Genomic DNA, 15,084 nt, shown 5'->3' on the forward strand with positions numbered 1-15,084 from the left:
TGAGCTTTAACAATTATAATTTTAATTAATTTAACTTTTCTGCATTTTTCCTTTAAGTTCAGCAACACACTTATGGCGCTTTTCCACTGCAGCACGTAGCACGGTTTAAGCAGGCCGGACCAAACCAGTCCCGCTTTCTCCTTCCCCCCTTTCCTTCTTCTCCACCTCACGTTTCCTCTTATACATCAATTTTTCGCAATTTCTCCCCCTGTTTTCCCCCTGATTTCATCTCCTCTACTCCTTGTCTTTATGTCATTCCTCTTCTCCAACTCCCTTTTTCCTCTTTTCATCTTTTCATCTGTTCTTCTCTCCTCTCAATTATCTCCTTCAGTCATGCATCATCTTCTCTGTGTTTCCTTTACACCTCCCACCTGTTATCCTTTCACAATGTCTCCTGTCTTCCCTTGTTGTATTTCTTCTACAGTCTGCTCTCTCCCTGCCTCATATTGGCATGTCTTATCTCCTCATCCCCTTCTTCAATCTCTTCATCCTCTCTCCTTTTCCTTCACTTCATCTTCTCCTTCCTTTTTACATGACCTTCTCCCACCTCTGTGTAGTATGTCGAAATACTCATAAAGAATACGTCAACATCATCACAAACACACACACACATCCCCCCTTCTTCAAACATGGACCCTGTCTCTTTTACCATGCTGTGCAGATGTCTTCTTTATGCTGGGTAATCAATCATATGTTATGATCATTCATGTTGAACACGTGTTTGTTTATTGAATACACTGTTTACATGTACAGCACAATCTATCCTGTTAAAGTTGATCTCAAAGTACACCAAGTTGGTACACTTAACTTTGAAATGCGACCCACTTTAAAATAACCCAATTTAACCCCTGAATGTAGGCAATTATTTATGACTGAACCAGAGGATTATGTGAGTCATAACAGACGTCCTTGGTGTAACTGTACTGAGGGTCTGTTGGGTCAGGGACAGAAGACAGACGCTTTGGAAATGACTTGATTACTAATTAGAGTCTGACTGATTCTTGGATGCTGATCCAGGGACAGGATTGGTAGAGCTACATTATTGATTGCAGTCATACTGAACCAAAATAGGACTTTCTATCATTAGCTTTTTATTATTTATATTTATGTTGCTATATATACTATATTTTGACTTTTTGTACGACATTTTCTTTACTGTATTCTCATGTTTTTATTATATGTTACATGTCATACTAAATGTTTATATATATTATATATATTAAATATTGTTCTGTGTTGGTTACTACTTTGGATGGTGTGGGGGGGGGGTGTTACGACCCCCTCCACTCCACTAGGGGTCTATGCCTTTGTGTTCTGCTTGCTGGCTCTTGTTTGTGTTTCAGGTGATCAACCTGATGAGCCACACCTGGGCCGTCGACACCAACCCATACTGCCCTCTCACTCTTCTGTTGGACACGGCCGCGTCTTTGTTTCTGCACATTTTCACACACCCATACACGCAATCATTACTGATATCTGACTTCCACATTTACTAGGTTTCTTTGAAGACCTTTGGTTTTTGTGGCATTGTAAATAAATATGCTTTTGTTACACTTAACTTGTCTGGTCTCCCATCTTTGTTGCAGCCAATGAGCCAGGTCGTAACACCGACACAGTAAATATATTGACATTGCTTTAATTTTCGCATTAAGTAACATTTACATTACATATTTCTTAAAACTTTTATCAGACTAACCCAAAAAAATAAATCAGCTGTTTAATGTGGTATAAATTGTGTTTATTTAATCCAAATTGTGTGCAGCTAATCCTATTTCTTTAAGCATAAGTTATCTGTTGTATTTTATATTAAAAAACATTTGGAAGTAGTTTATTGTATGCTTCTGGTTACAGAATGAAAATGTGAGGATGTATTTTATATAATTGTATCTTGTGTGTCGCAACATCTGACAATGTCTGCAGTGTGAAGAGATGCATTTGTTGAGAATCCCAGCATGAATCTCTTTTCTGTCAGTAAGAAACCAAATCTGTTGAAAAAACAATGACAGATTTGTCTCTGATGCATCGTCTGCATTTGAATGACAAACAAGTAGACATAATCTTTCCCAATCCGCAATCCACAGCCACCAAAACACAAGGAGCTGAAAAACAAATCTTTCTTGGTTTCTCCATATTTGGAGGTGTTTTAACACGGTTTCTCGTAAGAGGGGTGGATGGGATGTTAAAACACTGACCAAATAAGTTACTGTCTGCATCTGGTCTCCAACGGTTCTGTTTTTTGTTGCAATCAACCACAAAAAGAACACATGAACACAGCACAACTCATTCTGTCTTTTCAGACTCTTGCTGTGAGCAATTCATTTATTTAAAGGGCCCTATTTTCATTTTATGGGGTTTCCCTTATATAGGTTTGTGTGCAAGTAAATGGTTTTCAAAGCCTAAAATCCCAAAGTTCCTCTCTCCGGCACACTCCTCCCCGGCTGGAAATGCCTCCATTGGACGCCTTTGTTTACTTTCAAAACACAATGACATCAGTTTGTAACGTTCAGGCTTCTGCTGTCTAGCTCTCCCACACATTTTACATGAAAGACTAAAGGGCGGGACATCTCTAAGCGGTTGACCAATCACAACAGAGCCGGCCAGCTAACCAATCAAAGCAGACTGGGCTCTGGTTTCAGACAGAGGGTGAAAAGAGGTGCTGCAGCACAGGCAGCATGAGAACAATAAAGAGCTTTGTGAACATTAGAGCATGGAGACATGTCCCAGTAGAGACACTAAATACTGATATGAACCTGAACATGAGTAAAATAAGGCCCTTTAATATTCAAAGGAAATCTCTTGACTTGAAACTATTCCTCTAAGACTTTTCCATCACAGTATCTTTATAGTTTTCTATTTGTTTCAGCTCGTAAACATTGTTCTCATTCAAGATGTCCATCAATTCAAAACACACATTGTCAGTAAAAGAGTAGCACATTACAGTTTCATTTACTAGTTACTTATTCTTTATTTTACTAGAGGAGAATGTGAATATCTATCATTCCTCAGATCCAGTCCCTGGTATCTTAGAACAGTTTCATCCTCAATTAAAGCCCCATCAGTGTGATTAATGAGGCATGTAGGAAGGTCAGTGGTAATTGGACAAAGTTTGAGTTTGACCTTTATTTTGACAGAAGCCCCCAGAAGACTCGGGCTGAATGCATTGTTCTTATATTTTTGGGATATTTACACCCATCTTCTGGAGGAGATTTTGTGGTGCAATAATGTAATTGTGACGGTAATTTGCATTATAAACATGATGGGTTTTTCTTATTGTTTTTTGCATGCACCTTTATCAACTTGCAGTACTAATTCAGAGCGAAGTGAGGACACTGATAATGTGATGCTTGATGAGAAAAGAGCAGAAGACTTTTGACACTTTTGACCACAGTCCTGCATGGTTACAGGATCACATCAAGCACATATTCCGACATATTACCATGTTACTGTAATTTATGAAAAAACAACAACACAAAGCCCTGGCCTGCATAAGGAACAGAAGACTGACCTTCCTTTTGTTATGGTTAGTTATTTGTACATGTTGTCAAAGCATGCTGTGTGAAGATATCTTTGCACGTTCCTCTTTCTTTGAAACAGATTATAAACACGTTGAGGTGCAAGAGGTGTAAGACACTGACCTCTGAGAAAGGAAGTGGTTATGATTGTTTGTGCAGGACACCAGCTAGAAGAGTTAAAGTAAAGCAACACATAAACTACTGTGAGTAATAAACAGTGCAAACTACACTTTTTATTGGTTTTATGTAATGTATTGACACAATTGTAATGTTTTCTTTTCCATCTTTTGCTTCATCTGGTGCAACATACACCAACTGAAATGTAAAGTGCCTTGTTAATCATCCTGTAATTGACTTTCACATTAAAATCTGCTTTCTTGACAAACGTTTGAATTCAAAAAAGGTCTTTATCAAAAGATCCCAAAACAGAGATAAGAGAGGAACTTTGAAAAAGAGAAGTTCATATTTTCACATGATGCAAAAGGTTATGTGGTTTTTACAGGAAGAATACTTGGTGGTGTGTGTGTTAGAGCAAAACAGGACACACACTGTAACCTGTGACATTGTGTTTTCAGGCAGGGCAACCGGACAGAGACCGTCATGTTCATCTACGTGATTCTGGGGCTGCTGGTCTGCACTGAGGCACAAGGTAGGATAAAAACACGTCCAATTCAATGTTTTAACATTATCTAATTACAGTCATTGTGTCCTGCTTAAAACAGTTAACAGTTTGACACTTTAAGAGTTTAAAAACCTGGCATCACTGTGGTCCAAGAGGAGTTTCTTCAAGTCAGCTGATGTGGAGTATAAAAACTGTAACCTTCCAACTGCCATCAGGAATGTGTCTTCCTATCCAAAAAAGAAACCTTTGTTTGTAAAAATGCAGAAAACTAAATCCTGGTTATCAATTCTGAGCATTAGAAGCCAAACATGTATAGAAATATTGAAAAATAAGTTTAGAGACATCTGCTGAGCTTTTTTAAAACATAACGTTAACTTTAAATGTTTTCTTTCTCCTGTTCTACAAACCAATGAGGAACAATCTGAGAGTTCTTGCACAAAGCTACTTTAGTATCTGGAGGAAAGGATCAAAGTTGGTGAACAACAGTGTGGATGATGGTATGGGGGGGGTATAGGAACAATGCATCATTAGGTTTAGTTTCACCAGAATTGTTACTGACATTTCTGTGTGAGGAGGAGTCGTAGCTGTATTAATTGTTCAAGTAATTTTCCTCAAGCAAAACTGCCTTATCGTTCTCTGGTTCCAGCATCTAAATGTACCTCTGTTTTATGTCATTGTAAAAAAAAAAGGACAAAGGAAGTAACATGAAGATGTTTCCATATATGCCATTATAAATATTGCAAAGTTCTTGGCACTGTTTAGAGACCATACTGTGTTATTTCGTGCAAATACCATTAACATTAATATTACCCATTTCAATGCATTTATTTGATGATGTAGTATAATGGGGTCTTTTTAAATGTTTTTTCTAACATGAATATTTGCCATTTTTTGATTTGCATGCTCTTAAATAGTATTATTATAATTGTTGATGTTATATTTGTCTTTGTCTTTAGGATCAGGTTGTAACATCTGCATATTGACTACAGATAGAAAAGCTCCTCTTGGTTAACTCTGGCATTCCTATTGAGAGAAATACTTTTAAATGAACATTCACAATGGGCATTTCAGCAGAATACATGGCCTTTAAAAGTGTAATTAATTGCCTGCTAGAAATAACAAGGTTAAGAGGTATGCCAGTTTTCCTCCAATGACCTTTAGATCTCAGTGATGATCTACTTTCTCCTGTGGATGGCGGTATCGAATCTATTTCTGTTTATCCTGCTTCAATGAGCAAGTCTGTCCCGCCCACTTTGTTCTATCAGCCAATAGGAGGGCAACATTGCGGTAGGACTTAAAGTATTTTCAAAATAAGATCATCCGTGTTTGCAATAACTCCACGTTCTATATTCTGTATTGAATGTACAGGACGCGTACTTTTATTTCGACACGTGTGTGTTTTTTGGCCGGAAGTCTTTTGAATAGTCGCTGTGTCGTTGGCGGATAGATTGCATCAACAATGGCAGCTCCCAGTAGGAAGCAGACTTTAAGGTTTCTCAGCCAGTTGGGAGCATTTATTTTGACCCGGTTCGGGTTTTGGAACTGCTTCACCATGTTGATGTTGTTTGCTGAACGAGCGGACTCAAAAAGGTAAACAGATTTGGAGAATATAGCGCTAGAAACGAGCTAACAAGCTAGCTAACGGCAGTCTAACGCTGCGTTTATCAGCCTTGATTATCAAGATGTTTCTCGAAGCATTATATAGTTTGACAGATATTCTTACTGTACAATATGCGTGCCAGTCTAACTTTAATATATGTTATGTTTAAAGTTCCAGCTAGCTTCATGTTAGCCAATTTAGCTGGGGTCTATTTTAGCAAAAACCTCAGACGTAAGTTTCCGCCATATGGAGTTGTTTAAATTAAAAAGACAAGTTATATTTAGCCTGGTCTGTAATTTTCAGTCGGAAGGATAGAAGGCTGTAATTTATCCTGGTAGTAATGGTGGTTTTAATCTTAAATACACTGGGCGTGTATTGTTTCAGTCTGTGGTGGGTTGGTTTGATTTGGACAACCACACCCCTCTGAATTGTCCTGTAATTATATCAACCTAAAGCAAGATGGATACAGCGTTTGTCTTACCTGTCTGCCTCTCTTTGGGGGATATTAGTCCGTTTTTTCTTTATTCCATTCAATTACTTTTTTTGTACATATATACCATGACTTTGTTGACACACTACTTTGACTTTTGTAGTACTATACTATACATTTAATTGACACATTACTATACGTTTTATGACATATGATACTATACCTATACCTACTATACTATCGTTCTTTGATAAATGTTAAATGACATACAATTTAATTACATGTTTTAACATTCTATACTATGGCTTACTTTCTGTAATACACTATGACATTTTTTGAAAAACGATACTATTTTTTTTAACATACTATGACTTGTTATTAAATGTTTTAGATACATGTTTAATGACATCTTATCCTAAGATGTTTCTATGGAATACTATACCTTTACCATGACATACTATTATCATTTTTACTAGAATATTTAAAGAGATTCTATAATATGCCTTCTTTTTTTAATATGATAGATAGATAGATAGATACTTCATTGACCCCAAAATTGTGAAATTCTTGAAGAAATCTATAAACACAGCGCGCTCCTGCAACAGGCTGCCAACTAGCACGGTGCCAACAGGGATGAAATATATATACTTAACCTTGTTTTTTACTGTACTTTTAAAGTTTTATAGCATCTCTTTTCATTCATTGTCCTCTCCAGGAAGCCAGACATCCCTGTCCCCTACCTGTACGTGGACATGGGGGCTGCGGTGCTGTGTGCCAGCTTCATGTCCTTCGGGGTGAAGAGGAGGTGGTTTGCAGTGGGCGCCGCCATACAACTGGCCGTCAGCACGTACGCATCGTATGTTGGAGAACAAGTGCACTACGGGGACTGGCTTAAGGTGAGTTAGCTTCTGTGGTTTAGAGTCACACAGCTAATGTGCAGTAACCCTGTTAATAACGCACGGGTATTATTATACACCAGTTATATAAAATTAAAAAATGCAACTCGTGCATCAAGTGTACAAATTGTTTGTCTTTGCCAGACTCCCTGTGTTTTCCCATTTTGATTCAGTATCCCTGCTTTCTAATGTCAGTTATGGCATACATTATTATTATTTTTTTGTGGTAAAACTCTTAATGTTGATTTAATGTGTATTGTTTTCTATTTTTAAGAACAACAATGCTGCTGTGACAAAAATGTCCAAACCTGGCATAAATTACATTTTGTAATGAACCTTTCATACACATAAAGACATCACAAGACATTGCCTTCGTCACAGTAAATCCTTGAAAGCCAAATAACTCTTAGGGCTGATACAAATGAAATGGAATAACCCATAAATGGAAATATGACATAAATTCAAAAGTATTCCAACTTTTCTACAATATAATATTCTACATTTCTTTTTTCGTCCTGATGTAGAAGTTGTTGGTTTTGTTCGATATTTCTATCACTGTCAGTCTCACCCATCCCTCCCTCTCACCTCTCTGACTCCTCAGAAAGATGTCAAATCTCTCCGTAATTGGATATGTTTGAGATTTAGATCAGTTTTGAAATATTAAAAATAGATCCGTGTCACACATGAGGGGAACGTGGATCTGGGCCACACTTTATCAGAGATTCACACTGTAGGATAGACTTGTTTATGTTGTTATTTCAGCCTGAGTGTTGTTTCCCGGCAGGTACGGATGTACTCCAGAGCGCTGGCCATCATCGGAGGCTTCATGGTTCTGGCCAGCGGGGCGGGGGAGGTGTACAGACAGAAAGCCCGCAGCAGATCCCTGCAGTCTACTGGACAAGTTTTCCTGGGGGTCTACCTCATCTGCATGGTAAGACCCACACACATTGTATTTATTTATTTAATTATTGTCTGAATGAATATAACAATTCTGATATAAAAACACATTGAGACCAACACAGAACAAAAAAAGTCACGTAATACATTTTATTGACCAATTGTCATAAAGTGCATTTTTACAGACACATTATATTTCGATGCCCAAAGCAAGTGTTGGTCTAAAATAGATCAAGCATTAGAACATGTTGGGGAACTTTAAAACCAAAACTCCTTTTAGCAGACATTCTCTAGTTCTACTTTTTAAATGTAGTAAACTGAACATCTTTTGGTCATAGGATTTATAATTTTACAGAATAAGTTATTAATAAAGAAAGTGCTTGGTTCATTATTTGATAAGGATTTACTTACAGCAGCCATTATCCTTACAAGCCTCTTTATCTTGGAGTCACTGTTCTCACCAAAGTCCTGCTGGGGGTTTCTTGCAACCACTACATGAAATAATCTTATTTGAGATAAATGTACAATCACATGATCACCATTTCTATGAATGACAATAGGGTTGTTGGCAGTTTATTTCTGAACAAGTCAAATAATAAGATAAGATGAAACTTTATTTATACCCTTGGGGAAATTCAGGCGTTAATAGCAGCAACAGTGTCAGAATGAAAAGCAGGATTCACACAGGGTAAGAATAAAGATAAAATAGATTAGAAATTCAAATAATAATACAGCAATAATAAAGTGATAAAGTAACTATTAAAACAAGATATCACAGTAAAAAGTTGTGCATTTGTATGAACATGATACATATATTTATATAAGTGTGCAGATGAGAGTTCAGGTTAAAGTCTTGTAAAACAGTGCAGGTGTTATGATGATCCCACCTTAACCTGTAACACAATATCTCCTCCCCCCCCCCCCCCTAGGTGTACTCCCTTCAGAACAGCAAAGAGGACAGAATGGCCTATGTGGAGCACATCGTGGGGGGGGAGATCACGCTGACCTTGCTGGAGGTTCTGTTCGGGGTGCTGGCTCTGGCCTTCCTCTCCGGCTGGTACATCCGCCTGGCGGCTCAGGTCCTGGCCGTGGTGTTGCCCCTGGTGATCCTGCTCATCGACGGCAACCTGGGCTACTGGCAGAACTCTCGCAAGGTGGAGTTCTGGAACCAGATGAAGCTGATCGGGCACAATGTGGGTATCTTCGGCGCTGTGCTGATCCTGGCCACTGACGGTTGAACCCTCTGGGCTCTCACAGATAACTTTAACAGACCCAGGTGTCTGAGGGGACTGTTGGCTTTACGCAGCAGCCCGACTTGTTACCCAAGGCTGCCGCCGCTCTGCGACCTCAGGGCTCAAACACTCCAGGCTGAGACCGTTGGATGTAAGCAGCGTCGGTTGTCTTTGCCCACCAGTTGGTATTTTTGCTTTTGCAAGAAAAAGAAAAAACACAGGCTACCTTTTTCGCAATTTAATTATTTATTCAGATCCATGTTTACATTTTTGTCTGTTATGCTCTGAAACATGACACTGAGTATTGATACTGTATTTACTGAGAAAATACCTTCTACAAAGAAGGTAGTCTTAAATGGTATAATATTTACAAGATATGGGTTTGCGAATAAAGGGAAACTTAAATTATACTTATGTTGCTTTTTTTAATGGAATGGGGTTTTGTTTATTTGTAATAAACAGTGTTTTTGACGCTTTTCACTCGTGCAATTATGTGGTTTTCAACAAATGTAATTATAACGTTTTAGTCACACTTTATGAAGTAAATCCATTAGGTTACATGCTGGAGAAGATTGTCCATCTTTGAATTATTAGATCATCAAAATTGTGTGCAAACTAATATAACGGCAATAATATGTATCTATTCGTCCATCACCTGACCACCGTAACTATGCATTAAAAGAACAGTTTTGCACAGGATGAAAGGCTGAATGAAAGTGCATTATGCATTACTATACTATGAATTGTTTAATGACCTACTCTAAAATTACTTTGTTATAACCTTTTACAGCATACTGTACTATGAATTTATATTTAACTAAATTGAGAGTCTTTATGTTATGTTCAATGACTTTCCTTTGGACATGCCATACATAACATTTTATTATTATTCTTGCAACATAATGCACCATCATTTTAATGACATACTATATGTATTTTATAGTATTCATGTAATACTATTAGTATTAAAAAAGGAATAGTATAGTGTGTCCTAAATGTTGAAAAAAGTCTAATGTAGTTTGTTGAAACATTTGAAGAATCAAAGTATAGTATAGTATACTTAATTTCAGAAAAAACTGCAAAGTATATCATGTCAAAAATATCCCAAGAAGATTCATGGCAAAGTATGTCTAAGATATTAGAAAATAACATAGAGAAATTCATAGAATAGTATAGTCCCCAAAAAGGCACAGTATATTATTTAAAAAAAATCTTTTTAAAATGGCACAGTATATTATTTATGCCGAAAATATTGTGGGAAAAAGCACAACATAGTGTATTTTCTCTAAAATAATAAAACATGTAAAAAATGTTAATAAATAATAAATCCAAATAGCCAATATGAAGTCCAAAATATCCCTAAAACGACATGGTGTGTTATATCAAAATGTTTTAAAAGAATTTCAGAAACAACATAGTATAGTATGTTGAAAATATCAGGAAAAAAACATAGTATGTCGTTTTTTCATATTTTTAGACGTGCTTTCCTATATCGATTTTTCTGAAATTTAAAAATACTACACTTTGTTTTTTTGGCATATTTTCGACATAATATACTATGCCCTTTTTTTGACATAGTATATTATGTTGTTTCTGTCATTTTATCAACATACTATACTACACCTTATTTCGACATTCTATACTATGCCGATTATTGCATATTTTCAACACATAATACTATGTCGTTTTTTCTGCAGAATTCGACATGCTATATATACTATGTTTATTTTTGCATATTTTTCAACATACTATAAAAATATATCAGAAAAAGTATATAGTATAGTGAATCATAATCATTGTAAAAAAATAATAAATTCAGTATGACAACATTTATTTTTTATAACTTTAATGGTTACCTTTTCTGAATGTTCGAAGTTTATTTGTGAACTATCCGTCACACAAATACTGTACATCCTTTTCATTCCATTGATAAAATATAAATACATAAAGACTTGATATATTGTAGACTTTTCAGACGTCAAGTGTGTGTGTCACAAAAACACAGGATTGTGTTTGAACTGAAATTACCACTGTCCAGTAATAAACATTTTACTGGGTTATTCACACAAATTATTCTATTACGCTTTGTTCCCATCCCGTACATTTTGAATCATGCTGTATTGATACAACAGTCCCATGAGTTAAAACAAATGAACACTGTCAAGTTAAGCTATCTAACAATCAAAGTATAGTTAATAAGTGTTGTTGATGTTACCAGTTAGAATTTGCCATCAGGTTTTTAAATGTATGAAAAGGATCTAATAAAGGTTATACATTGGACTTTTTATGCATAAAGCCTGGTACACTTTAAGATTCTCCCATTCTGCTACAGATGTTGGCATACCAGACATTAAAGGTCCCATGTCATGGCCATTTCTACTGATCATAATTCCATTGTTGAGGTCTACTAAAATAGATTTATATTGTGCAATGTTCCAAAATCACATTGGTTTCTCATACAGCATCTCTGTATAGTATGTGTATTCACTCTCTGTCCTAAACGGCTTGTTGGAGCTCCTGCCCCCCCCTCCCTATGAGCCCAGTGGCCGTCTGCGAGACAGCGAGACACAGCGAAACCCAGCCCGAACACACACACACACACCCACCCGCAGCCTGGCTGGGAGTTTGTGTGTGTGCTCACACACCGACTCACAGCCTCGCCGCGTCCCGCCGTCTCAGGGAGGAGAAATCGGCGGAGCTGCAGCTGAGTAAAGATTGAGTGTGTGTGTGAGGAAGTCCGCCGATTGGTCCATTTGGACCAATCCACGGACTTAACCTAACGGCTCCGCGGACGTAACATAACGGCTCCACGGATTGGTCCATTTGGGCACGTCACTGTACCCAGGAAGAAAAAGAGAAATCTCCAACGAGGCGTTCTGGGGCAGCATAGACAGGTCTTTTCTGTGTAAGATTTACTCGCTACAGGGTGTACTTTGAGGGTTTGTGACTCTGCAGACCGTTTACATGCAGAAAAAGCTTCATAACACACAAGGGGACGGGTAATAACCGGAAAAGCATGACATGGGACCTTTAAGTGAACAAAAGAAAGCTGTAAACGTGATTAAAATATTTAAGGGAAGTGGGTCCTCTGGATGCTCCTTACTAGGCATAAGAATGGAGAAGTGTGGGATACCTCGCAGAGGAGCAGAGGAGCGAGCAAGGTCAAAATAAAGAAGTCAAATTCAGTTCTCTGGTCTCTCTGAGTCATCCTCAGTCACAGTTTGCACGTTCTTCTTGCTGTTGCGCTCGGCTTTGACCAGCGCCCCGATGACAGCCAGCATCACGGTGATGGTGATGACGAGCATGGACGCTGTCTCAGCGATACACAGCTGGCTGTCCATGGAGGCCAGGGAGCTCCCGGCATGCTGCTCCGGAGCGTGGCACACGATGTCCTGGTAGTCGTCCACATGCAGGTGTCGAACGTAACTGATCTTGGAGAAGTCCCGCTGCAGTTCGCAGTCACAGGTCCAGCGGTTGAGGGACATCTGGAGGTGGGTGGAGGTGGTCTGGAGCTTCAGGAAGGTCTTGAACCGGATGTGCTCCAGCTGGTTCCCCCGGAGACTCAGCAGGGTCAGACTGCGCAGAGGGGCCAGAGCCTGGGTCTGGATCAGGGAGATGTTGTTGTGGCTGAGCAGCAGAACCTCCAGGCTCTGCTGCCGGCTCAGCAGCCCGTCAGTCAGAGCGTTCAGCCGGTTCCCCTCCAGGCTCAGGACGCTCAGGTGGGTCAGGCTGCTGAAAGCCCCCACATCGATGGTCCAGATGCAATTATAACTGAGGTCCAGTTTCCTGAGGTTTTCTAAATCCCTCAGGGAGGAGGAGTGGAGGTGCAGCAGAAGGTTGTGGTCCAGCTGCAGCTCCTTCAGGGAGGACAGGCTCTGGGAGAAGTCTGGAGGGAGCCCTCGCAGCTGGTTGAAGCTCAAGTCCAGCTTCTCCAGGAACTGAAGGGACGACAGAGACTGGAAAAAGAAATGTCACCATTGTTTTGGCCTTTTGAATTTAAGTGATTTAAGTCACCATTTTGAGGTACTGATTACTATTAGGCCTAGTATATGCTTCCTTAAACTAATTTCAGGGGCAAATATTGGAAATGTTACTCTCTAACCTTAATTAACAGCACATCAGAAACAGACAATTTGTCATTCCACAAAAAAATGTGTTTTGACAATGGCCAATTATTGTAATCATTCATCAAGGATAAGTGCTAACCATTTGATGATAGCTTTATAAGTGTAATGAATGATTTGTTAATTTCTCGGCCAGATATTGATTTAAAATGTACAACAATTTGAGGATGACACTTTGGGCTCCGAGTACATATTTAGATATGTTTTCTAACATTGAACAGATTAAATGTGGGGGAAATTATCAATAGCTTCATAGATATCACCAGCTTCATATATAATACAAATAAGTTGCCAAAGTTCACAGCTATTTAATACTTTGAAGTCTAAATAAAAAATGTTACATGCAAGCTGGAATAGAAAGAAAAATGGTGCCATTTCTACTAAACCTGTAAAAGGTACCTCCACCTCCACAGTCAGCAACATTGAAACACTGCTTACACATTTATGCTCCATTATTGATTAAATCATAAAGTTTGACACACAAGCACTTTGTCTGAATTACGAGTACTTTTAGTTGATGTTTTAAGTACATTCAGCTCTTAAAACGTACCTTGTATGTTTCTAGTACGGCTAAGAAAGCTTGATTTCTTTCTTGAGGTATAATTTATTTTACTGGATCCTCCACTGTAGTATTAGATGAGATGAAACACAGTGTTGGTACCTGTGGCTGCAGGGTCTGGATGCTGTTGTTGGACATCAGAAGGATCCTCAGAGACCACAGCCCCACGAAGGACCTGCTGTGCACCTCGGTCAGAGAGTTCCCCCTCAGGTCCAGCAGCCAGGTGCCGTGGGGGACGCTGGGGGGGACACGGACCAGGGCCCGGGCACGGCAGTCCACCAGGTCAGAGGACTGGTAGCAGAGGCAGGGGCTGGGACACAGCCTGAAGCCCAGCCCCGGGGGGAGGAGGAGGGGCAGCACCAAGAGCACCGAGCAGCTGACGGCCATTTTCAGTTTATATCTGTGTGATGCTGCTAAAAGGCATGTTACCTTCTCCCTACCAAGAGAGGCTGATATTGATGTAACCTCGGGAAATTCGCTATGAGCGTACACTGGATATTCCTGATTAGAGGGGGATTATAGGCTTAAACAAATAATCACAGAACGTAACCGTAACCGGGGAACAAACCAGGCCAGTTTTGGATCCTCTCCTAAAATAAGGATTTACATCTGCTGCTCTATTTGGATCATAAAGCTGTCCTTTTATAGTGAAGCAGTTACTTCATATTGCCATGTCTGCATCACATTACAACATGTAAGATTATATGGAGTTCTAAAACTGAACTGGTGATGAATGCTTTACCATTTACAATGTGATAAGAAAAGTACTCAAGATGCAGCACTTGGATTATTGGGCAAAATAACCCCTGTTTTGAAAACATTTTGATAATCTAGCAATATTTTACGTTATTTTCTATAAAAACTCTAAAAGCTTTTGAAATGGGAATATTTGTGTAGTATCTATGTACTCAGTACATTCAATTAAATACGTTAGTACCAATTATCAGATAAATCATGACACTGCAAGGAAATTGCAAAACATATTTTCACTATACTTTTACATTTTATAGACCAAATCGACCAATAAAGAAAATAATAATTGCAGACCTATGATCAGTCAGGAAAAATCAGCTACTTAAATCTAGCTTTCCCAATTATAAAAAGGCATAGAAATCACTGCTTTTCCACACAAGTCCAGCAGCAATAGCAGTATTAAGTCTTTAAATACATATTTTAGTAATGATTTCATGCTGCCATTTAACTGTAAAGGGC

General features: G+C 38.6%; 2 protein-coding genes across 3 annotated transcripts; one reads left to right on the forward strand and one right to left on the reverse strand.

Annotated features, from left to right (window-relative positions):
• Positions 1–4,074: 4,074 nt before the first annotated feature.
• tmem101 (transmembrane protein 101) lies at positions 4,075–9,665 on the forward strand. 2 transcript variants are annotated; one of them, XM_034119633.1, is made up of 4 exons: positions 4,075–4,161; positions 6,880–7,060; positions 7,845–7,991; positions 8,887–9,665. In XM_034119633.1, the coding sequence occupies exons 2-4, from the start codon at positions 6,917–6,919 to the stop codon at positions 9,193–9,195; spliced, it is 600 nt and encodes a 199-aa protein (XP_033975524.1). In that variant the 5' UTR covers positions 4,075–4,161; positions 6,880–6,916; the 3' UTR covers positions 9,196–9,665. The 2 variants fall into 2 exon arrangements, with proteins under 2 accessions (XP_033975524.1, XP_033975523.1); XM_034119632.1 differs by lacking the exon at positions 4,075–4,161 and adding an exon at positions 5,481–5,724.
• Positions 9,666–12,223: 2,558 nt separating this feature from the next.
• LOC117473453 (chondroadherin-like protein) lies at positions 12,224–14,259 on the reverse strand. Its single transcript, XM_034119033.1, has 2 exons — positions 13,975–14,259; positions 12,224–13,145 (listed from the first exon to the last, which is right to left on the reverse strand). Exons 1-2 carry the CDS (start codon positions 14,257–14,259, stop codon positions 12,372–12,374), a joined length of 1,059 nt encoding a protein of 352 aa, XP_033974924.1. The 3' UTR covers positions 12,224–12,371.
• Between the last annotated feature and the right edge of the window lie 825 nt (positions 14,260–15,084).

The sequence above is a fragment of the Trematomus bernacchii genome, unplaced genomic scaffold (assembly GCF_902827165.1).
Source record: "Trematomus bernacchii unplaced genomic scaffold, fTreBer1.1, whole genome shotgun sequence".
In the NCBI taxonomy this organism is placed as follows: domain Eukaryota; kingdom Metazoa; phylum Chordata; class Actinopteri; order Perciformes; family Nototheniidae; genus Trematomus; species Trematomus bernacchii.